This window comes from Lontra canadensis, unplaced genomic scaffold, assembly GCF_010015895.1.
Source record: "Lontra canadensis isolate GAN:19392208 unplaced genomic scaffold, GSC_riverotter_1.0 scaffold30, whole genome shotgun sequence".
Lineage (NCBI taxonomy): Eukaryota > Metazoa > Chordata > Mammalia > Carnivora > Mustelidae > Lontra > Lontra canadensis.
The window spans coordinates 13,572,487-13,595,300 of record NW_022631024.1 but is presented as its reverse complement, the minus strand read 5'-3'; the positions used below and the strand labels follow the sequence as shown (position 1 = coordinate 13,595,300).

At 57.1% G+C, this 22,814-nt stretch overlaps 3 protein-coding genes across 4 annotated transcripts; 1 reads left to right on the top strand and 2 right to left on the bottom strand.

The window, feature by feature from the left end:
* Nucleotides 1–2: 2 nt before the first annotated feature.
* On the bottom strand, nucleotides 3–12,431 carry TTC16 (tetratricopeptide repeat domain 16). The gene is made up of 14 exons (XM_032866392.1): nucleotides 12,082–12,431; nucleotides 11,175–11,347; nucleotides 10,746–10,836; nucleotides 10,444–10,587; nucleotides 9,525–9,625; nucleotides 9,303–9,432; nucleotides 7,269–7,483; nucleotides 6,398–6,642; nucleotides 5,930–6,071; nucleotides 3,981–4,146; nucleotides 3,390–3,539; nucleotides 3,071–3,229; nucleotides 1,503–1,698; nucleotides 3–1,144 (listed from the first exon to the last, which is right to left on the bottom strand). The coding sequence occupies exons 1-14, from the start codon at nucleotides 12,097–12,099 to the stop codon at nucleotides 66–68; spliced, it is 3,009 nt and encodes a 1,002-aa protein (XP_032722283.1). The 5' UTR covers nucleotides 12,100–12,431; the 3' UTR covers nucleotides 3–65.
* Nucleotides 12,432–12,599: 168 nt separating this feature from the next.
* Nucleotides 12,600–14,380, top strand: PTRH1 (peptidyl-tRNA hydrolase 1 homolog). 2 transcript variants are annotated; one of them, XM_032865930.1, is made up of 5 exons: nucleotides 12,600–12,688; nucleotides 13,040–13,259; nucleotides 13,525–13,624; nucleotides 13,814–13,859; nucleotides 13,957–14,380. In XM_032865930.1, the coding sequence occupies exons 1-5, from the start codon at nucleotides 12,629–12,631 to the stop codon at nucleotides 14,161–14,163; spliced, it is 633 nt and encodes a 210-aa protein (XP_032721821.1). In that variant the 5' UTR covers nucleotides 12,600–12,628; the 3' UTR covers nucleotides 14,164–14,380. The 2 variants fall into 2 exon arrangements, with proteins under 2 accessions (XP_032721821.1, XP_032721822.1); XM_032865931.1 differs by having other exon boundaries at nucleotides 13,931–14,023.
* On the bottom strand, nucleotides 14,301–20,060 carry CFAP157 (cilia and flagella associated protein 157). The gene is made up of 9 exons (XM_032865927.1): nucleotides 19,755–20,060; nucleotides 18,061–18,332; nucleotides 17,195–17,348; nucleotides 16,492–16,759; nucleotides 15,974–16,104; nucleotides 15,592–15,742; nucleotides 15,045–15,211; nucleotides 14,704–14,890; nucleotides 14,301–14,403 (listed from the first exon to the last, which is right to left on the bottom strand). Exons 1-9 carry the CDS (start codon nucleotides 19,925–19,927, stop codon nucleotides 14,332–14,334), a joined length of 1,575 nt encoding a protein of 524 aa, XP_032721818.1. The 5' UTR covers nucleotides 19,928–20,060; the 3' UTR covers nucleotides 14,301–14,331.
* Nucleotides 20,061–22,814: the final 2,754 nt, after the last annotated feature.

Genomic DNA, 22,814 nt, shown 5'->3' with positions numbered 1-22,814 from the left:
GAGTATATATGGGGGTTAGAATCTCTCCCATACCCAGCAACAAGTGAGGGGGCTGAATGGCCCCTTCAGGGATCAGTGTCACTGCTGGACCAGTCTTGATTTTTCTGGGGTTCTGGCTCAGGCCCTCTGGTCTGGGGTTTTCTGAGAGTTGGGCTCAGTCCCCAAGTGTCCTCGGTCTTGCTATAACCTGGGCTTGTGTTCTGGCTCCAGCTCTGGGCAGCCGTGGTCTTGCTGGACCTTTGGCATTGGTCCTGAGTGGCCTCAGTGTTGCTGGGGCTCCAACTTGGATCATAGAAATCCTTGGTCCTGCTAGAACTTCGGATCAGTCCCCCACTCCGGCCGTGGGCAGCCTTGATCTTCCTAAGCCTCTGCCTTGGGTCCTGAGTGGCCTTGGTCTTGTTAGGTTTTTGTCTTGGGCTTCGGGTGGCCTCAGTCTGGCTGGGCCTCTGGCTCTGGCCCTGGGTGGCTTCAGTCTGGCTGGAACTCTGGCTCTGGCCCTGTGTGGCCTTTGTCCTTTTGGAGCTCCGACCCTGGCCCTGGGCAGCCTTTATCCTGCTGGGCCTCTGGCTCTGGCCCTGGGCAGCCTTGGTCCTACTGGGGCTCCGGCTCTGGCCCTGGGTGGACTCTGTCTTGCTGGGGTTCTGGCTCTGGCTCTGGGTGACTTTGGTCCTGCTGGGGCTCTGGCTCTGGCCCTGGGCAGCCTTGGTCCTACTGGGGCTCCGGCTCTGGCCCTGGGTGGCTTTGGTCCTGCTGGGGCTCTGGCTCTGGCCCTGGGCAACCTCCATCTTGCTGAGGCACTGGCTCTTGTCCTGGATGGCCTCTGTCTTGCTGGGCCTCTGGCTGTGGCCCTGGGTAGCTTTGGTCTTGCTGGGCCTCCGGCTCTGGCCCTGGGTGGACTCTGTCTTGCTGGGGTTCTGGCTCTGGCTCTGGGTGACTTTGGTCCTGCTGGGGCTCTGGCTCTGCCCTTGGGCGACCTTGGTATTTTGGGGGCTGTTGCTCAAGCTTAGGTGTTCCCTGCTGTTCTCCAAGAGGTCTGAGGATTGAGTCTTCAGCAGTGAGGAGTCGGAGGATGTCACAGCAGTGGCTGAGGTGCTCCTGTATTCCTTGCAAACAGTTGACGTCTCTGAGGTGGACATGGTCCCGACTGGGAGGGACGTGCCAAGAGCGTCTGTTAGGCTGCCCTTCCCAAACAGCTCTAGGAAAAGGAGGTATAGGCCTCACCCTTGCCTGTATCCCAGAGGCCTTGCATGGCCTAGGGGCAGGCCTGCCAGATGAAGCCAGCCCAGCACTCCTGCAGGTGGGCCAGGGCCGTGGGATATGTGGGGGAGGCACTGAGGGCTCACCACGCCCCCTTCAAAGTCAGGATACTTCCTCCTCTCTATAGTCACAGAACTAGTAGCAGAGCCCAAATGCACATGCAGGCCAAGGAGTCTCTGACCCCTGACCTTGGCCTTCCCTGCTGCTTTGGCTTACTTGGGCCTGGTGGGAGACTGGGCACTTACAGCCGAAGACGGAGCCTGAAGAGGTCTGGTCGGGGTAGCCTTCGGACGGGGACCTCACCCTTCTGGCTGCGGGCTCCTGCTGCTCTTCCTGGGGCAGAAGAAAGGTGGGGAAGTTGCTGGCTGTGGGAGGCCCCCTGGGCCAGCCGCTCAGCTCTGGAAGGAAGGCCGGGGGCTTAGAGCTCTTCAGGGGGCCCAGCTGGGGCCACGCAGCACGAGGAGAGGTGAAGACTGGACAGGAAGGGGAGTGGTCAGACTAGACTGGCAGGGCACTGTGAGAAATCCGGCAGCATTCGAAAGGCTGTTTGGGTCTCAGTTCTGCCCTCTGCAAAGTGCAAATTACAGTCCTTTAGGAACTGTAGAGCGCCATGCCCTGGGGAATGGTTAGTGAAGAACTGAGCTTTCTGTGCTTACCGTCCTATCCCATCTCGTCCTCCCACATATCTGGGAGGGAGCGACTGCTTTTACCATTTCCTGGACCAGGAACCAAGACTCCAGGAGCCTAAGCAGCCTGCACACAACACTGAGCTAAGAAGCAGGGGAGCAGAGCTCGAGTCCAGACCTGTGGGACTCCACAGCCGGGCTCCTGGCTGCCGCCTCTGGCCCACGCACGCCCGCAGGCGAGGGATGTGTGGGTGCGGGGAGTGGGCAGGCGGAGCCCCAGCAACCCGCAGGCAGCGCCGGCTCCACATCTCCCCGAGGGAGGGAGCTCACAGTGACCTCAGCGGGGGCACAAAGTTTTAGACTTTTGAGTTCCGGTGTGAACTAGAGAACTCTAGGGCTAGCCTCTTCCATTTATGGCAAGGGATGTTGATCTCCCATCTACTTCATTTCCGTGAAGTTTTCTTTGAACACAAAGGTACTTGCTGTCCCGTCAGCTGCTGAGTGGACAGACTGTGGGACTTTTGTAGGATGGAATTCTCGACCAGCGATGAGAACAAGCAGTCAACTTAGATGCATCCCACAAACATGCTTAGCGAAGAGAGTCCGAGACAAGCGGGCACACCGTACTTGTCCACTGATGTGAAGAACACGCATGTTCAGTTGTGATGTCAGGGATCAGGACAGCCTTGGGGGTGCACTGGGCTAAGGGCGGGGCCTAGCAGGGGGCATGAGGGGGCCCTGGGGAGCTGGGAGTGTGTTCTTTCATAGGTAATGGTGTCATGGGTGTACTCTGTGAAAATTCATCAGCTCAATCACTGATGATTTGTGTACTTTTCTGTATTTATGTGACATTCAATAAAAAGTTCTTAGAGACAGTTTTAAGAATAAAATCCTGGCACCAATGCCCAGTGCACACAGAATTTATGTAGGTGAGTGTGGCAAGGTTTGGGGAGGCCTTTCCATAAGGGGCCCACATCCCTGTGCCCTCCCTCAAGGATACCCCTTATTGGTAGCATCCCTACTTCACAGCAGAAAGACCCCAGCCCAAGTCACACAGCCAAGTAGTGGCAGAACCAGGCCCGGATGCCAGCCTCCAGCCACTCTGCCTCCCTCAGCCCTGGCTCGGGTGGGCTACGCCCTAACCCAGACCTCTAGCGCTGTAGGCCCGGCGTGTATAGCCCACTTACCTCTTCCTCCTCATGGAGGGCCTCGGCTGCCTTTGCACCTGCTGGCTCCCCTGTCAGCGTCTGGGGAGCGGCCTCGAGCTCTTCAGAGATCCCAAACAAAGGCTTCCACCAGAACTGCAGGGCCCGAGCCTTCTGGCGCTCTAGTTCCCGCTCCCTGAGCTGCCTGCTGAGCCACGGCCCCAGAGTGCTGGGTGAGCCCCCCGACTCAGCCCACCCTCCCCAGGGTCTGGAGAGTGGCCCTGAGGAGGCAGCAGGGGCAGGAGGAGCCTTGAAGCCCAGCCATTTCCCACTCCCGACCCATGGCCCCCACTTGAGGAACTTGCCCCACGATGCCTTGAGGGATGCCAGTCTGCAGGCTGCTTCTCTCCAACACCCGATCCAACTGCAGCCTGGCCAGGTGGGCCACCTGGCTGCAGAGCACATCCTCCACCGACATGCCCGGGAAGAGGCTGGCCATCAGGGTGAGCAGCTGCCAGAAAGAGCCGGGTGTGGACCAGGGCAGGGGACAGACGGTGTGTTGCTGCCCTGCCCTCGCAGGGCCCTTCTCAGGGCGGAGGTGGGAAGGGTTTACTAATGTCCGACTTTCGAGGACCAGACCACCTCCCCAGAACCAGGAAGAGACTGTGAAGAGGCCCACCAGGGAGAGGGCGCTCGGACACCTTGGGGGCTGACCTCAAAGCCTTGTGCCCTGGAGCAAGGGTATGGACTTCTTTGAGCCCTACCCTCTTCAGCTGCAAGTGGGTGGGGGGGGATGTTAGCTGTCTCCTGGGGTGCTAAAGAGGGGTAACCCGAGCAACACCAGAAGTAGCTGAAACCTGGCACGGTTAACTGCCTGGGGTCGGCAGCTCGTAGTTTTGCTAGGAAACCAGACTTCTCTGGAGCCCGTCCTTCTGGCCCAGCAAGAACCTACCTTGGGTTGCTTGGGGTTGAGAAGCAGGACGGTGGCAACATCCAGGCGGGCCCCCAAAATGTTCTGCAGAAGCTGCCGGCTCCTGGCACGGTACAGGTAGTACTGGGCCTTCTGGGGGTTGTGCTGGATGGCCATGGAGAAGTGGCTCTCCGCCTTATGGAACTGCCTGCGGGACACAGTGGGCCCCAAGCTGCTGTGTGCTGGGCCCCAGGGAGGGAAATGGCAGCTCCTGGGACCCGCTGGGGAGTTCGGGGGATATCAGGCTGGTCTCTGCTACCCCACCTCCACCATGCCCCTCTGTTCTTCCTCTGCCAGCTACACTCTTAAGGGCTCCAATGCTTACGTTAGTACAAGACCCCAACAAAAGTGAACATTTTTAATATCCTAGAGTAAAGAGGACCTTTCGAGAATCTCACAAACCCAGCAGCTAAAAAGAGAAAATTGGGGCGCCTGGGTGGCTCAGTGGGTTAAAGCCTCTGCCTTCGGCTCAGGTCATGTTCCCAGGGTCCTGGGATCAAGCCCCGCATCGGGCTTTCTGCTTAGCAGGGAGCCTGCTTCCTCCTTTCTCTCTCTCTCTCTGCCTGCCTCTCTGCCTACTTGTGATCTCTACCTGTCAAATAAATAAATAAATCTTTAAAAAAATTTTTAAAAATAATAAAAATGAGAAAACTAATTTGACCACAATTCAATCCCAAATTACTGAGTAGCAAAACCATCACAAAGGAATGCAATACATAGGGGAAATACATTTTCCCATAGAGGGCAGACAATCAGCTCAGTTTCCTAACCTACAGAGAACTCCTGCAACAGCAAGTTTTAATGAGTAATTTATTATTTTTTAAAGATTTTATTTAAGTGGGCTCTAAGCCCAGTGTGTGGTTTGAACTCATGGCCGAGATCAAGAGCTCTACTGACTGAGCCAGCCAGGCGCCCCTGGATATTATTATGTTTTAAAATGTTAAATGTTCTCACCCCCTTTTTTTTTTTAAGATTTTATTTATTTATTGACAGACAGAGATCACAAGTAAGAAGAGACGCAGGCAGAGAGAGAGGAAGGGAAGCAGGCTCCCTGCTGAGCAGAGAGCCCAACCCAAGCCAAAGGCAGAGGCTTAACCCACTGAGCCACTCAAGCACCCCTGTTCATACCCTTTAACAACAGTTTAGCTCCTGGAATCTAACTACAGGATTACTAGTATAATGCATGAAAATGTATGTCCTGAATGCTCGTTATATTGTAATAACAGAAAACAGCCCAACTAGTCATCAGTAGAGGGTTGTCTACAGAAATGAATTGTGGTACTTCCATAGGATGGAATACTATGCAAATAGTAAGAGAGAATGAGGTAGTCCTATATATGACGACATTGGAAGTAAAAAAAAAAAAGTCAAAAAACAGTTTAGCATGACTTGACTTTTGTAAAATGATAGTAATTGTTAACATATGTATAGAAAATGGGGCACCTGGGTGGCTCAGTGGGTTAAAGCCTCTGCCTTCAGCCCAGGTCATGATCTCAGGGTCCTAGGATCGATTGAGCCCCACATTGGGCTCTCTGCTCATCCCCCCCCACCACTCTCTACCTGCCTCTCTGCCTACTTGTGATCCGTCCATCAAATAAATAAATAAATCTTAAAAAAAACAAAAACAAAAAAACATATGTATAGGAAACAATCTGGAGGTATCTTTACCCAACCCGTGGCAGGGCTGGTGTTGGGAAACAGGTATTAGAAGGAACGTTCGGGTTCTGAATTATCCATTACCCAACACTTCAGTTTTCTTTTATAAAGCACAATTACCATAACGATATTCAGAAAAAAAGTGAAGAATTTTTCACAAAAGCTTGAAAACTAAAACCATTGTTTAGGAGATCTAGCTGGGACCCAGGGGTCCCAACAGGCGGCTCCGTGCCAACCCCCAGCCCCCAGCCCCAGGGTCCGCCCGCAGCGTGCACCTGCCCCTCTGCTCGCAGAAGCCCATCTTCTCCTGTAGCAGCCCCATGCGCAGGTTGGCGCCCTCATCCTGCGGGCTCAGTGCCAGCGCCTGCTGGTAGTCGGCCTCCGCAAAGAGCAGGTTGCCCAGCTGGAAGAAGCAATCTAGGGCCCGGGGATGGATGCAGGGGCTGAGCGTGCCCCTGACCCCAGTGCCCAGGAGCCCCAGCCCAGCCTGCTGCACCCTCTGGGGAATCCCGAGCCCCGTGGCTGTGAACTCCCCAACTCCCACGCCTGTGGGCGGGTGGAGGGTGCCCGCCAAGGTTTTCCAGGCCTCGGGGGACCTTTTCCCAGCCTGGTTCTGAGTGTTCTGAAGACACTGTAGCCAGTTTGTGGAAGGCAACACTTTGCAGAGTGTGTCCCCAGGGCCCTGAGGCTCTCCCCCACCGACCCAGCCCAGGCCCTTGGGGGGCAGGCAGCCCCCTGCTCACCGCCCCGGTTGATGTAGAGGCCCTTCTCCTGCTGCTCGTCCTTGAGGGCCTTGTTGAGCAGCAGCACGCCCTCCTGGTAGGCGCCCTGCAGGTAGCAGTGCACAGCAAAGTCGTTGTAGGTCAGCAGTAGCTGCCGCTGGGCCTGCTGCACGGCGCGCTCCTGGCTCTCGCTCATCATGTCCAGAGCCTTCAGGAAGTCCTCCACGGCGGCATCAAACTCCTGGAGTCGGCGGTACATGGTGCCCCTGTGGGGGACAGACATGAAGGCCAAGTCGCCCCCACCCACTGGGGCAGCCGGCCAGGACGGTGACCACTCTGGGCCTTCTGACCTGGGTTGTGGCCGGAGGGTCCTATCTTCTTGCGCTGGCTTGGGTGTGGGGCTGGCTTGGAATTTTCTACTTGGCTAGCCTGCTGGTCACAGGTGGTTTTGCTTTACCCCAAAATAGCTTCCATCTTTCTTTTTAGGAAGGAGGTGCGTGCGTGCCAACCTCTACACAAAGGCCTTTTTGTACCTGGGACAGACGTTTTGCCCCACTGCTTATATGAGAAAACCTAGACTCAAGCATGTTAAATGGCCCCAAATCACATAAGAAGTCCTGGGGGCAAGGCATAGATTCAAACCCAAGCCTTGTCCATGGTGCTGGACCGAGCCTCCCAGCATGAATGCTCAGTAGCCCTGGGGGTCCGGGATCCCCAGGGGAATGAAGGTGACTGCCTGCCCCCTCCTCTAAGGGCAACAGTAGGTGAGACCTCTCCCTGGCTTTGACCCTGATAGGGAGTAGGGAAGGATTACTTGGGGAAACTAAGGTCCAGGGAAGCTCTTCTGAGACCATACAGCAGGACCCAAGGTGGGGACCTGTCCACACAGTACCGGAAGAGGAAGAGGCCAGGGTCCAGAGGGTTGTTCTCGATGGCACAGTTGATGCACTGCAGGGCGTGCTGCAGCTTGCCCTGCACGGCCAGGATCCCGGCATCCTGACGCGCCTGCTGGGCTTGGTCCACCATCATCTGGAGCAGCACCTTGGCTTGTGGGTGCTTGGGGTCCAACAGTAAGGCACTGTGCAGGTCTTGATAGCAGAGGCTGGGCTGCAGGGGCCCAGGGATGTCATCAGGGTGGCAGGCTAAGCAGAGCTCTGCTCTGCCCTGTCCCGTGGAGAGGCACACCTCCAGACCATGTCACCTACCCTTGATGTCCCTGCACTGCTATGCCACCTTTTCACCTCATGAAAGCAGCAGGGAGCATTATGGGAAAATCCCATCCCAGCCCCCATCCTTGCCGGTCCCTTTACAGACGTGACCTCAGGAGAGCCAGGTCAGCCTGGATGGTTTCTGCTGGAGAACAGTGTTGCAGCTGCCTCCTCCTCCGAGGACTTCTTCCAAGGTCCCTCAAGGTGGGGGAAGGGTGTATCCTTCTGACGGTGACTATCACATCCTCCCTATAGTCCCAAGCACATGCCCTCCCCAACTACCCTGACCTTTAAGCCCAAGACAACTCTGACAATAGATGCAGGCCTGGGCCTGAGCAGAAAACATCCCCAGGCAAATAGCTTCCACTGGGTGAGCAAGTCTGTCAGTCAGTCAACAAACAGTTTTGTAGGGTAATGGGTTGGATGGCAAACAAGACAAACAGTGTGGACACCAGTTGTGGGTGGAAGTCAGGAGGGGGAAGATGGCAGAGGCTCAGTACAGGGCTTTGGAGTAGGTCGGTTCAAGGGTGATACCACAGAGAACTGGTTGTGTGACCTTGGGCAAGTCACCCAGGCCCTCTGGATCCATCTCCTCCTCGTGAAAAGAGGACAATGGGTTGTATCTACTCAAACCATTACCTCAAGTCTTAAAGACAAGTGTGAGTCAAGTGCTTAGAATGTGCCTGTGCATTACAGGGGCTGAGGTGACAGGAGGGGCCGAACTCCCACAGTCAACAATTATCAATAATTACTAGTCTCCTGCCTTGGAAGGAGAGCCTGTCACTGACTCACTGTGGGGGCCCAGAAGCCCAGTCCCCAGCATAGGGAGGGTCAGGTTTCCAGCCACCCCCAGGATGCACCACCTGGTGACTGATGTGAACCTACTTACCTCTTCGTCCTCCAGAGTTTCCCAGCTCCCGTGCACCAGGCCAAGCCCGAACACCAACCATTGTTCTGGATCCTTCCCTTTCCCTGCCCTCCCCCATCTGTCTTTGCTCCTGACTCCCAAAGGACTGTGGGACTGGCCCCTTTCTGGCCACCCTCATGGCCATCCTTGCCTCTGCCCTCCTCTCTGGCTGGACGGCACCAGGCTCCTGGCCTCCAGACTTGCCCCTCCAGCCAGACTCCCCCTGGTAGCCAAAGGATCTTTCTAAATCCCACTGCCCCAGGAAGCACCCTTTTGAGGCTTCTGTTGTCCCCAGGAAGAAGTCAGGGGCCTCCTAGGTTCCCCAAACCCTGGCTGATGTCCTCTCATACCTGCAGTCCCTTCTCTCTTGTAACCCCAAGTCTCCCTTGTCCCCAGGCTGTTCCCTGTACTGCCTGGCTCTAAGCCTGGACAGTGAGGCAAATAAGAAGAGACAGGAAAGGAGGACGAAGGCCACCTTATCTAAAGGATCCTTGGGTACTCCTACCCTGTGCTGCTTCCCACACTGTGAAATCATTCTCTGTGCAATTATCTGCTCAAGGATGTCTCCCTTGGGCTCTAACTTCCACAAGGACAGGGATGGCACAGGTTTCTCACCTTGTGGCTTCTGGGAGCCGACCAGGCCTGACACGGAGCTAGAACTGAGTGATAGCCAGACAACTATGCTGGGTGGTCAGCAAAGGTCCCCACCACGCGGGCAGCTGGGGTAATCTCAGGGTATGCTAATCTCAGGGTATGCTGGGGGCACCCACACAGGGGGAGGGCCACCCCTGCCCCACCCTCTCTGCTCTACCTTCTGGAAGAAGTTGTAGAGCCTGGCTCGGAGGATGAAGACATCGGCATTGGTTGTACCAAGCTTCACCTCTTCGGTGACGAGTGAGAGGCAGTCCTGATACTGTTCGAGGGCCAGGAGACAGGCCATGCTGAGGACAGAGGGCAAAGACACTCTAGTGTCTGCCGGGCAAGAGGGGCAGGAAGAGGCTGCAGGGAGAACATGGCCGCACCCGGCACTTACCATCGGTAACGGAAGCTGGCTTTCCCCGGCTGGAGCGCAGAGGCTTGTGAGAAGACCCTCAGGGCTTCCTGGAAGGCACATTGCTCAAACAGGCACTGGCCCTGGGGACACAGGGGATAGTCCCTTCTGCTTGTGACTCTGGCCCAGCAGCACCCACTAGCTACAGGGGGCGCCCACTGGGGCGGGAAGGGAGAGAGACAAGAGCCAGGGACACAGCCCTTTAGATCTGGGAGAAACTTCAGGGGACAGAGACACAGGGACAGAGAGAGATAGAGAGATGGAGAGAAGGTGACAGAGATGGAGAGAGATACAGAGCGAGGGAGAGACAGCAGAGGCAGAATTCTATAGTTGGCAAGATGGCAATATAGAAACAGGAATGTAGAGAAACAGAAAACTTTGGACTTTGTCGGTATTTCGTGGATTGGTATTTTTATTCTGACTTGTAAAAGGGGGATGCTATTGCCTTTTTAGTGCTTAGGTCCTCTAGATGCTAGGTTTGTGGGGTCCAGCACAGCAGCCACTCACTTCACGTGGCTGTACAAATTTAAATTAATTAATTAAATAAAATTAAAATTCAGTTCCTCACTCACACTTACTACATTTTAAGGGCTCGACAGTTCCATGTGGCTGACGGCTACCAGATTGGACAGTGCCTAGCAGACCACTATCATCACTGCAGAAAGTTCTATTGGGCAATGCTGCAGAACTTTATCCAGCCCTGGTGGTAAACCACCTGTGGAGGTGGGAGAGGTCATGAGAGGGGCAGGAGGTACAGATGCAGACACGGGGACAAGAAGGTCCCTAGAGAGACAGAGCTGGTCCCAGGAGCAAGGAAAACCCCCCACAGCTGGAAGAAGAGCCAAGGAGAGCTTGGGTGTGGGGCGGGCACCGTGGGTAGGCCTGCAGCAGCTCCAGGCACCTGCAGGTAAAGGACCAAGGTAAGTCGCTCCAGGTACTTGGTGTTCTCTGGCTGGAAGGAGTAGGCCCTTCGCAGGTTCTGGGCAGCTGAGGAGAAGTCACAGAGCTGGATGTAGGCCTCAGCTCGTAAAGCGTAGAAGTCTACCTGAGGAAGAGGGGACCCAGGCTGCTGTCCCTTCTGCACCGTCTGCTGAGGGCTGATGCTCAACGACCAGAAGGAACTTGGTGGCCCCGAGAGGAGAAGCCCGGCAGGCAGGATAGTGAGTGCAAAGTGTCAGCAACCGCCCGTACCTACCCCCTCACCAGCTCAAAGTCCAGGTGGAGGGCACGGGAAAAGAAGAGCACAGCCATCTCCCAGTCCTCTTTCTCCAAGCACTGCAGGCCTTGGTGGTAGCTGTGGGGGAAGGGGGGGTACAGGCAGAGGGGCTGGCGCTGGCTTTGACCAGCTCAGGGCGTACAGCTGTTGCCACTGGATCAGGTTGGGAGGAGGGGGGATGTAGGTGGAGAGACAGGGTGGGGCCAGTAGACAGAGACCTAGGGAGAGGAGCCTGGTAGTCTTGGATCTCATACATGCCAGCAGCCTTGCATACGCTGAGGTGGAAGAGCCCTACTATACAGTTGAATTCACTGAAGCCCAGAGAGGGAGAGTGACTGACCCAAGGCTGTAGGGCACGCCACTGGCTGTGCAGGACGGGAACCTGGGACCAGGGGACAAGGTAATCAGTCACTCACTACTCCCTGACTTTGAGGGGCACTGTTAATCCCGCGATCTTCGGTTTTACAACATCCAAGTTCCGGAACACCTGGCTGCTCCCAAAGATCCGCTGTAGGGCTCCCTTTGGGACTGGAAACACCCATGGCTTTGAGATGGGCTTTGATGGAGCCGGGTCAAGCTCCAGAGCATCCTAGAACCAAGGGACAGCAAGCTGGGGCAGGCCTCAGAGATGACCCTGCCCCTCTTGCACACTCCTCAGGTGTTTTACAGGATGAACCAGGGCTGGCAGGAGGCACAATTTGGTTACTGGAGAAGGTGGCAGTCCCAGTCCCGTTCCCCTTAGGGATATTCCAACTTCTCTCTCTCCAATCCTGCCTCTCTCCCTCTCCTGTGGTCAAGGTCAGGGGCCAGAGTTCTTACACTGCACTCTGCTCTCCTTCTGGTCGCCCTCAGCTCCACCTCTAGCTCCCAAATTCCCCAAACACCCCAAAACTCTAATGTCTCCAGCTCAGGCCCAGGAGGTCCTGCAGCCCTTTGCATATCCTGAGGGACCCTCAGGCCCAGCAGGGCAAATTGAACACCTCACCTGACTTCTGCCCCAGGCTTCCCCACCTTGGTGAGCCCACCTTTTCAGCCAATCACCTTCGCCCTATCAGTCCTCATGTCCTGCCTGTCCCACTTCCTAAAGATCTTAGATCCCTTCTCTTCTCTCATCCTCTCGTCTGGGCCACTGCCCTCTCTGCCGGGACACCAGCTCCGGCCAACTCTCCCACCTCCCCAACCGCTCACACGTCTCAAGCCCTCACTTCTCGGCCCTGCGGCCAGGGCTTTCCTGAATTGCACAACCTATGCTGCCTCTCCTGTACTTAAAACCTCTCCTGAGAACTCGGCCTCGGCCTCTTCTCTCCCGACCCTCCCCCGCACCTCTGCGGAGTTTGTCATGAACTCCCTTCCGCGAGAGCCTCCGGAGACCCACTCCCCGCGTTGCTAGGAGCCACCTCCAGGACGCCCCCAGGCTCCGCCCCCTCAGCCCACGCCTCCGGGATCCAAGGCTTGTTAGAGCCGCGAGGAGATTAGCGGATTTATCCGCCGGGGAGGCTGAGGCTACGTCAGGGAGACGACTCGTCAGGTTTCCGCAGCGAGGCAGGGCCACAGCAGGGGCCACAACAAGGCTCCCTCCTCCCGACCCGGAGGTCATACAAGGGCTCCGCGAGTTCACAGTAAACCCCACAAGAACGCGGCGAGGCGGCGCCGCGGAAGCAGCTGAGGGGCCAGTCAAGGCCACCGCCCCGCCACTTCCGCTCCTTAGAAGCCCGGAGGCCCGAGGCTCGCCCGGGATTGGACGCTGGGGACAGTTGGCCGCCGCGATTGGTCGAGGGCAGAGGACGTCAGGGGGCGGGGCCGAGGACGTGGATAAGGGTAGCATGCCGCCTCTAGCCGCCTGAGAGCGACGCTGGGGCTGAGGCGGGCCATGAGGCGGTGCTTGAGCCTGGGCGTTTTGGAACCCCGGCCCCCGGGGAAGCGGTGGCTGGTGAGTGGCTTGGCAGGCGGCGGCGTAGGGGCTCCTGGGCTCTAACTAGCTCCTGTTCTGCCATTGTCTCCAGACAACATTCCCTAAATTCCTTGTCTCGATTTTCTTATCTGGAAAATGGGTCCAGTATTCTGACGGGCCTTAAACTCCCGGGAACATTGCCCTGACCGCTCAGCTGGCGGGGCCCTCGGGCTTCCGGAGTCTCCGGGGGTTCTGGGCCCCCCTTCGCGCCCCTTCCCCACTCTACCCTACCCTCCCATTTTCCTTTCTCTGGTTTGGGTCCTAGGGGGCGCTGTGAGGTAGAGGGTGGCGGGAGAGGTCGGGCCTCAGTTTGCCGGGTGCCGCCCGCAGGTGGCCGACCTGGGGAACCCTGGACTGCCCCGCACGCGGCACAGCGTGGGCTTGGCGGTGCTGGGGCAGCTGGCGCAGCGGCTGGGAGTGGCGGACGGCTGGGCGCGCGACCGGCACTGCGCCGCCGACCTCGCCCTGGCCTCGCTCGGGGATGCCCAGCTCGTCCTGCTTCGGCCGCGGCGCCTCATGAACGTCAACGGGCGCAGCGTGGCCCGGGCGGGTGAGTTGAGGGCACCCGAGGCGGCCGGCCGGGGCGAGGGGGCCGCAGAGGCCAGAGGAGGGGTTCTGGGCGGCGGCGGATCTGTTCCCCTCCAGGTGCCTGTTGAGCTCCAGCTGCTGCATGTGGCCTTGGGTACTTGTGGGACTCTCAGGTGCCTTATATGTGAAATGGGGTTAATTGCGGTCCCGCCGCATGAGAGCTGTGAATCGGGACCACCCCTGTGGGCTGATGGGCGGTAACCAGGGCCCCTGTTGTCTGCGCGCAGCCGAGCTGTTTGGGCTGACTGCTGAGGAGGTCTACTTGGTGCACGATGAACTGGACAAGCCCCTTGGGAAACTGGCTCTGAAGCTTGGGGGAAGCTCCAGGTGAGGCCTCAGCAGGTCAGGGTGGGCTAGGGAGGAGCCCCCGAGTTGCAAGTGGGGTACCGGTGCCTCCCCCCCCCCCCCCCCCGTCTTGGCAGGGAATAGGGGTGCTCTGACCCCAGCCGGGGCTGGGAGGGATGAAGGGTGCTGATCCAGGGAAGCACTAATTGCCCCTTCTATATCCCTTTGAAGGGGCCACAACGGAGTCCGTTCCTGCATTGCGTGTCTCAACTCCAGTGTGAGTCCGCCCCTCTGTCCTCTGTCCCGCACTGGGTCTGGTGGGCCAGCATGGGGCTCTTCTTCTCAAAGCTCTCTGGGCCCCTCTGACCCCACAGGCAATGCCAAGGCTGCGGGTGGGCATCGGGCGCCCGTCACACCCTGACATGGTGCAGGCCCACGTGCTGGGCTGTTTCTCCGCCGCTGAACAGGAGCTGCTGCCTCCATTGCTGGAGCGAGCTGCCGACCTGCTCCTGGACCACATCCGTGAGCGAAGCCAGGGCCCCCCGTCAGGCTTTGCCGTCACTGGACACGAGCCTGCCTGACCACCATGCCCACACCCCCAAGCACGTTCACAGAGGTGCCATGCCAACTTTGTGGTATCCACTTTTTATAGAACTCTTCTCTGGGCTGCCCCAGACTGCCTGTTAATTAAAGAGACTGTGGCCACAGTGGCCCACTTCTGGAATAGGGGTTGGTCATCTCTCTGTGTCTTACTTAGAAAGTAGAGAAACTTCAGGAAGACTAAACTTTTTGAACCTTTTTGGAGAACCAGAGGTGTGGATCTGTAAGATGAAAGATGTGGCTTGAAGCTGAGGCCTCCTCAGGCGGGTCCCACCCTTCGCCTGCCAATGGAGGAGGCGCCAACAGGGTCCAGCAAGCCCCCTTCCCAGGCGATGTGTGGGCATGCTTTAGCCCACTGCAGCCTTGCCCCGCTTTTCTTTGGCCCATTTTACAGGTGGGGAAATGAAGGCCTAGAGACCTAGGCACAGCTCCCAGGCCATACAACAGCACTGCGGCAGAGCTATGATCTGTACCTTGGGCTGGCTGCTATCTTGCCGCCCCTGGGGCCCCGGCACTCTCACCTCAGGGCAGCTATGCACCTGGAAGGTTCCCACACGGGTGGTGTGTGAGAGCAGCCTGAGGTCCTCAGGGTTGGGTGGGATGTGGGCCCGTCGTGGCACCAGGCCCAGGTCCCCCGGCTGGTAGGGTGTGATGTTGGATAGCTGCCAAGGCAGAGACCCCATCTTGGGTGGCTGTGTGCTGGGCTGGCTGTGGAGAGGGGGCTGGCATCACCACCTCCATTTCATAAGAGGTTCAGAAAGGCTTTGGGGAGCCAGGTTTCTGGTGGCCCAGGGTCAGCTGAGAAGAGCCCTTGGAAAGGTTCCCACAGCTGCCTCCTCTGAAGTCATTCAGGGTCACTCACCTCTCCTTGGGTGGGCCATGGGGCTTGCTCTCCCGGCGGGGACACACAGCCAGCTGGGGACTTAGGACCATGGCCGAGCTGAGCATGGTCAGCAGCTGCTGCAGCATCTCCTTGCGCTGTAGCTGGAACACTACATCAAAGTCGCCATCCTCCTCATCAGGTCGCATCTGCCAGTGGGGGTGGGCCCTTGGGGATCAGGACCAGAGTGGCCCTAACACCCACCTCTGGGAAACTCCAGCCCCGGTGCCTGTTTTCTCCAAGTGTACCGTGGCTGTGGTGGGACACCCATTCTCCAGATGGGAAGCCTGAAGCACGAGGCTTTCCAGGGCCTCAGAGAGAGACTCCAGCAACTTTGAGACCTTCAAGGGGTCTTTGGACTACAGGATCAGGAAAGGACAAACTTGCCTCGAGTTTCTCAGGGGAAAGGTGGGGCCTCTGGCCCTGGCCTGGCCATCTCTCGGTGTCCCCATTATCTCCAAGCAGTGTCTGCCATCAGACACTGATGGCCCACTCCCTCCGCCCCTGACTTTTACCCACTTCCTTTTACCTGTAGAATGTCCTGTAGGAAGAAGGTGGCATGGGCCAGGGCGGTCTCCAGACTTGCCCGAACCTTCTGCTCTTCAGTCAGCTCCTGCTGTAGCTGTTGTGCCTTAGCCTGCTGCTTCTCCAGCTGCAAGTTGAGCTGGTCTCTCTGACTCCTGGACCCAGGATCGGGGACGAGTCAGCCCCCTCCCTGTGCTTGGCAGTTTCTCTCTAGCCCACAGGGGCCCTTCCTCCAGCCCCAGGCCTTAGCCTCAGGACCCCTCGAGAAAGGGGAAGCCACTGGCCTGTGTCATGTCATGTGGCCCAAAAGGGATGGGCTCAAGTTCCACCCCCTACCTCCCCCACCCCATCCTTGCTCCCACTGCTCGCCCTTCTCTGGGCCCCACCTCAGGGCCTGGTTGTCCTGCTGCAGCTGCCTGAGGCTCCGCTCCACCTGGCTCAGCTGGAGGCGCAGCTGCTCGGCCTCCGCAGTGCTCTGCTGCTGCTTGAGGCACTTCTCGGTCAGCATGAGGATGATCTGCAGGTGCGGGCAGGTGGCCATACCCTGGGCCCACCGCGGGCCCTCGGCCAGCCCCACTTCCCCGGCTCTGGACTCAACCAGAGCTCACCCCGTTGTACAGAGAAGCCAGCCATGGTCCTCGGGGCCCAGCACCATGTCTGGTGAAAGCCCCCGCCTGCCCAGGGGTGGGTTCCACTTGAGTGAGTTACAGGGGCTTTAGACCAAATAAAGAAAAACCAGAGGTGCGCCCAGGAGCCCCCACAAAGGAACCTGTCCCCTCACTGCTGCCTCCCTCATGACTTGGCTCTGACCCTGCCATGCTGTGTTGGCCCTGAAGCAGCACCCCTAGGGTTCCCTCCTACTCTATGTGCCAAATGCCCTGTAATGAGGGCTTGGCAGGCACACCTTATGGTGGCCTCTACTATGCCTGGCCATGGCCTTCTGGGTGTTCTCCAACAGATCCAGCTGTTTGCACAGCTTGTCCTGGGTGCCCTTGAGCTGCTCATTCTCCTGCAGCAGCTGCATGCCTTGCCGGGATATCTTGGACAGCTGCAGGGTGACCGTGTTGTTCTCTATGATGGCCCGCTTTGTCGTGTCCCACATCTGGTTAGTGGCCACCTTGCGGAACTCGGTGGCCACCAAGTTCACGCGCTGGATGATCTCCTTCCTCAGTCTAGACAGTATGGATAGGAAGGAGGGGGCATCAGGCAGAGTGGGCACAGGCACCGTCCTCCCAGGTGGGGTTCCCCAGAGTTTTTAGGGCCACCACTATGCTCTGTTTCCCAGGAGGAATGGGGCTCCAGGCAGGAGGCTTTTCACTGTAGACCCTTTCTACCCCTGGCGTTTTGAAACCATATCGATGTTTTATCATTACCTATTAAGCAAATATAATTTAAGTCACAGAAGGTGCCAAAAGGAAATCTCAAGGATTCAGTAATGCCCGTGTAAGGACTAGAGCTGGGAGCTTATCTATTTTCTCCTGCCCTCTATAAATCACCAGCCAGGCTGGGGAGTCCCCCTGCACCCTGAGCTAGTGCAATTCAAAGCGGAGGCTGTCGGGAGGCCCGAGGACTGAACTGTGCTTCGCTCCAGCGCCCAAACTGCCCACCTGTCCTTGTCCAGCACGGACTTCTTCTCTAGGTTGTACACGTAATCCTTGTAGTCACACTCCTGCTTCCGTAGCTGGTGCTCCAGGGTCGCGAACTTTTCTGTGAGTTCCTCTTTCTGCAGCCGGAACTCTTCCAGAGCTGCCAGCTTCCCCCCTGCCCCACCGCAGGGCACATGCCAGTGAGGGGCCACCTCGGGTGGGCAGGGCCCCGGCAGGGCAGCGATGGCCTTGAGCAATGCCCCTCCCTCCCCACTTCCTCCACATCTGCTTGCCCTCCCTATGCTTCCCAGTCCAGTGGGGCTGGACCCCTGTCCCTACAACATGCCATGCCCAGTCCTGTCCATGTACATGGTCTTCATCTGGAATGCCCCCCTCTTCCCTGCCACTAATCTTATGAAGTCTCATTTAGTTTCCACCTCCTTGGAAAGGCCTCCCTTGACTTCTGTTTTCTGGAAAGTAACAGTGACTACAGCCACTGAACTTGAACACCTTCTCTGGGCCAGGCACTAATGCTGTCCTTAATCCTCAAAACAATGCTTGCCAGCTAGGTGACCTTGAGCAAGACACTTAACTTCTTGAGGTTCTTCCTCACCTACAAACTGGGTGATAGTATTTCCTGTCTTGGGCGATGCCTGGGACAATTAGAGAAGATAATGTGTGGGAAGAAGCAGCACATAGCTGCTGTTACTCAAGGTAGATGGATTATACCCATTTCCCAGATGAGAAAACTGAAGGTCAAAGAGAAGGGCTTGCCCAAGGCCACAAAGTCAATGGCAGAGCTGGGATTAGAGCCCCAAGGGCAAGAGCATTGGGTTCCCTCCCCTGTGGTGTGGGCTCCCAGACTCTCCTGCCAGTGCCCCTCTCACCAAGGATGATGTTCTCCGTGGTGAGCTGGTCCTTGGTCTCCTGGAACTCATGGCGCACCTGGGCTAGCTGTGCCTCAAAGGCGTCCTTCTCCATCTCCTTGGCCAGCTGCAGGCTCTGGAGCTGCTCATTGAGGTCCGTGATCTCATCCACGCGCTGGTTGAGTGTGCGCTTGAGGAAGGCCACGATCTCCTTCTTGTTGTTGGCCAGCTGCTCAAACTCCTGGCGGAACAGCTTCTCCTGAACGGCCAGCTCATCCCACTTCCGCTGGTACCTGGCGTGGGGCGGGGCAGAGATCCAGGGGAGTGGGCAAGCTGTCTTCCCTACCCTCGTTCGCCGAGTGAACCCTGGTGAGCCTCCTCAGTGGAGCCTTCGTGGACCTGAGCCACATTCGTGACCCTCTTTTTGGCGCCCTCCCGTAAGTGGGCCCTTGTTCTGGTGGGCAGTCAAGACCTGAGGTTGTATGTCTTCACTTGGCAGACCCCTGACCTCTTTCACCTCTATTCTTGGGGCCTGACAGCGGGTTCGGCGAACAGTAAGCACCCAGCAACAGTCTTCCAAATGCATTATCCCCAAACATTCCATCTGGTGTCTCAGCTTGAGGGAAACTTGGGAATTTTTAAGAGTGTCATATAAGCGATTTACTGGTTTCCAGTGGTATAATTTGTAGAAGTTCTTTGGAAAGATGTTTTACTTCATTATTTACTCAACCAACGTCATTCGAAGGGCTACTGCATACAGGGCACTGGGCGGTACAGAGCTGAATGGCCTGCTTTGTGGAGTGAGGAAGCAGCTTGGTGGGGGGGGTCAGAAGGACCAGGGGTCCCATCCCGGCTCTCCTTTGGGGAGTGACTTCCTTCCCTGAGTCTCAGTCCCTCCACCTGTAGAATGGGGATGATGTCAGGACCTCTCATGGGACTGTTTCAAGGACACAGTAAGCGCCAGCACAGGACCCACCTGGCATGTATGAAGGGCTCAACATTCTCTGTGCCTGCAGCATCACCTGGGGAAAAACTGCCGCCTAGTGGTCACTAAAAGGGTTTGTCTTTTAAGGGTCACCCTGAGACCAGGCTGGTGCATCAGAACTTGGAGGAAACTAGTTTTAAAATGAGAAAAATGGGCAAGTGTGCATGTCTCAGAAATTAGAGACCCCTCCCACACACACTACCATCTATGTCACACAGTCACGGGGAGACAACCCTCCTTGTTTACATTCAGGGAGATGGGCCCAGCGTGAAAAAACACGTGGGCTTGGCAGGTGGGTAAGTCAGTGGGGCACGCAGCGCAGGGAATCCGCACGGGCATGGCGGGAGTGGGAGGGTTGGTGGAAGAAAGGACACAGGATCCACCCACCTGCCAGGGGGCTGCCATTTTCAGTTCATCCCACTGATTGAACGCTGTCCTTTTATAAAACACATACTCCAGCAGGGCCGGAATGAGGCAGGGAGAGTGCTACTTGCCTGGGGTAGGGTTGCCAGTCAGCATTAGGACCTCAGGACTCTGGGAGCGGAGATAGGGTGGGGTCAAATTATGAAGCCTCTTAATGTTACTTATGAGAAAACAGGCTGGGGGTGGGGGTGGGGTCTTGACATCCCATGGGAAGCCAAACACGGGCCCCTGAGTGAGCATGCCCCTTGGTCAGCTCTGAGCAGGGCTTCTAACCCAGCAGGACCAGCCTCCCTGACCCTCTACCCACCGGGCCAGCCTGTCCTCCAGGTCTCGGATCTGGATATGGTAGAATTCTCGGTTCTCCTCGCCTAAAGTCATTTCCATGGGCTTGTTGGCTATGCTGGCATCCTTCTTGCCACCTTTCTTCTTCTTGACCTCGGGCTCCTTGGCCCCCTTGGTTATCTTCTTTTTAGGAGCCATGGCTGGTGGCAATCACTGCCCCAGGGCCCCTTTAAGAAGCCAGGTGGTTGCTAAGGAAGTTGGTCACATACATAGCAACAAACTGAGGGAGTGAGGCAGAGCTTAAAGGGACCCTGCCCTCTTCCTGGCCAGACTGGGCACTAGCAACCAGCCTTCCCCTCCAAGGCCAACCACCACAGAGGCCCTAGGCCGCGGTGTCCCAGGCCATGGCATCTCAAAGATCAGGATGCTAGGCTCTTGGGGCACTTCTTGGGGCTCTGGGGCCACCTCACCTTCCCCCAGGTGGAAATGTTACAGTGGGTGAGCCCTAGAAACCACCACCCTGCCAGTCAGAGAAAGGGGACTTTCCCAGAACTAGAAGCCGGGTCCCAGGCCAATGAGCTTCTCCCCTGAGCCCTCTGAGACCAGCTCGTTAATTCTTTGATGATCTAGCTACACAGCAAATCATTTTCTCACTTTACCCAAAGCATGGTGGGGAGGCAGTACACTAAGAGGTGCTCTATATCAGAGGCTTCTAAGCTGGAGTCCCAGGACATCCCTGTCCAGAGACTGGCTCCGTTTCCCACAAGGCTTGGTAGAAGTGCTTCATCTGCCCCATGCTGACCCAGGCAAACAAAGGCCCACTGTAGGCTTTGGCCTGGGGTGGCAGCATTCTGGGGCAGCGGGATAGGTGGTAGGTGTCCAGCTGTCAGATGCGCTGACTAGCAACTGAGCCCCACCTAGGCACCGGCCCCACCATGCTCCATCTCCCAGCCCTCGCCCCAGCCAGCTATGCCTGTATGCCTGCTGTCCACCCAGTGCTTAGAAGAGCCCAGGCACTCCCTGGGGCGGCGGCCAGGTGCTTTTCATCCCTGTTGTCCTAGAGCTCAGCACTTAGCAAGAGATGGCTGCAGCTCTACCCTGAAAGCCTGTTGGCTGGACAAGGGGAAGCTGAGTATCACTTCCACATTGAGGCGGTGAACAGTGGGATCCTTGCAGTGGATGCAGGGGAACAGGGACGGGCCAGGAACACAGGCAGTGGGTGTTTGTTCTTGACAGTGAGGCAGGTTGAAGCAGTGGTTGGTAAAGAGTAGGCTCAAGTTTAACCAGTTTCTTCTATCCAGTGTGACCTTGGGCCAGCAGCCTGACCTCTCTGAGCTGTAAAATGAGGAGACCAGGCTGTGGACTGAGGGTGACCTTGTATGTAAAGTGCACAGTGCAGGGATATGGTCCAGAGGTGCAGTAAGTGCTTAGTAAGTGGCAGTCAATATCGCCATTAGCAGACCAGAAAGATGAGGCTCCAGCCCGTTCTGGGTTAGGCAGCCTCTGGGATTTCCAACATCCTGATACCCTCAACCTGTGGCGGCCTGTTTTACCTAGGGGATCTGTTTCCTGCAGCCTGAGGCAGCTCTGGGAGAGTAGAAACACGACTGGCAGAAGGGAGAGGCCCTCACAGTTGCACACAGGCAAACTTTGCACAGACACAACCGTGCGGGGGCGGGGGGCTCTGCCTGCCTGGAACTGCAGACAGGGGGACGCTAAGGCTCCAGAGAGAGGCTCCTGGCCTAGTGCCTGAGACTCAGGGCCCGCACAGGGCTGCCCCTCCAGCCCAATGCAGTGCCCCCTAATCCCGCTGGATGCTGCTCCCTCCCCAACCTCCTGTGGGGGCAGGAGCCTAGCCCAGGCAAAGGATCACCACGGTGTCCCCCAGCTGCCCTTCTCCCTCCTCGTGCCTGTGTTTCTACCTTGTTTTACCTAGGGCCCATTTCATTGGGGAGCTCTGAATCCCCAGCCTCATGGGAGAGCGTGGCCAGCAGCCCCTCAGCCTGCTCGGAGCCCACTGAAAGACTCAGCTCTGGGACCTGTGCTTCTGCCTTCGTTAGCACCTGGGGGGCAGCGCCAGCTTATGAATGCAGCTGCAGTCCCGCAGCAGGGGTGACCCGCTGGACTTCCAGGGGCTGCAGGTCAGAGGATATCCCTTTCCGAGGTTTGTTTGAAGATGCTCTCCAAAGCTCCCTATTCTGGGGCCACAGGCCATCACCTTCCCTAGGGGCACCTTTTCCTGGCCGTTCATGAACCGCCTTCTGTGTTCTGCTTTGGGGACAGGTAGTGGTGAGCCGGGAGCTGCCAGACCACAAAGTCCAGTGGCTAGGACTTGTGATGGCGCACACAGCCCAGCAGACTGCAGCCTTGGCCCAGGGCAGAGGCCCTGGGGCTGGGGCCCTGCCACCTCTGGGAGACTCTGGAAGACTCTGGAAGGCAGGAAGCCTAGGCCCAAGGGAGACAGGGAGGCTAGGCATCATTCAACATGCCTGAAGCTTTGCCCACCTCTTTGGAGCACATGGCATGACAGAGATCCATTCATTCTGGGTGTGTGTGTGAGAGACGTACTACTACCCCTCACTAGTGTGAGGACATGAGGACCCATTCTGTCTTGTTTGTGGCTGCATCCCTGGAACCCAGAAGGAAAGTTGGCACACAGTAAACTTCTAAGGACTAAGGCTGCATGGGGAGGGAATTCTGGAAAGGAACTCGATGGACCCTCTCCCCAGCAAAACAACAGTTTAATTCATGGAGATTATTTTAACATATTTTTTATTGTTTTATTTTCTTTTATTTTAAAGATTATATACTATTAGAGAGAGAGAGAGAGCATGAGCAGAGGGGAGGAGAAGGAGAAGGAGAAGCAGATTTCTCTGCTGAGCAGGGAGCCCAACTCACCTGGGGGCTCAGTCCTAGGACCCTGGGCTCATGACCTGAGCTGAAGGCAGATGTTTGACTGAGCCAGCCAGGTACCCCACGATTATAATTTTTAAAAAAATCATTTGGGGTGCCTGGGTAGCTCAGTCAATTAAGCGTCTGCCTTCAGCTCAGGTAGTGATCCCAGGGTCCTGGGATCCAGCCCTGC

Excerpts from the sequence above, each read along its gene's own strand:
- TTC16 (XM_032866392.1), bottom strand. Across the intron at positions 7,484-9,302 it reads TCTACAACTTCTTCCAGAAG|CCCAGCCTCTGCTATCAAGA; the intron begins GTAGAGCAGAGA and ends GGGCCCCTGCAG. Across the intron at positions 4,147-5,929 it reads TTCTGCGAGCAGAGGGGCAG|GCAGTTCCATAAGGCGGAGA; the intron begins GTGCACGCTGCG and ends TGTGTCCCGCAG.
- PTRH1 (XM_032865930.1), top strand. The coding sequence starts at position 12,629 with ATGAGGCGGTGCTTGAGCCTGGGCGTTTTGGAACCCCGGCCCCCGGGG. Across the intron at positions 13,260-13,524 it reads GCGCAGCGTGGCCCGGGCGG|CCGAGCTGTTTGGGCTGACT; the intron begins GTGAGTTGAGGG and ends GTCTGCGCGCAG. Across the intron at positions 13,625-13,813 it reads AAGCTTGGGGGAAGCTCCAG|GGGCCACAACGGAGTCCGTT; the intron begins GTGAGGCCTCAG and ends ATCCCTTTGAAG.
- CFAP157 (XM_032865927.1), bottom strand. The coding sequence starts at position 19,927 with ATGGCTCCTAAAAAGAAGATAACCAAGGGGGCCAAGGAGCCCGAGGTC. Across the intron at positions 18,333-19,754 it reads CTGGAGGACAGGCTGGCCCG|GTACCAGCGGAAGTGGGATG; the intron begins GTGGGTAGAGGG and ends GCCCCACGCCAG. Across the intron at positions 17,349-18,060 it reads CACGGAGAACATCATCCTTG|GGGGGAAGCTGGCAGCTCTG; the intron begins GTGAGAGGGGCA and ends GCGGTGGGGCAG.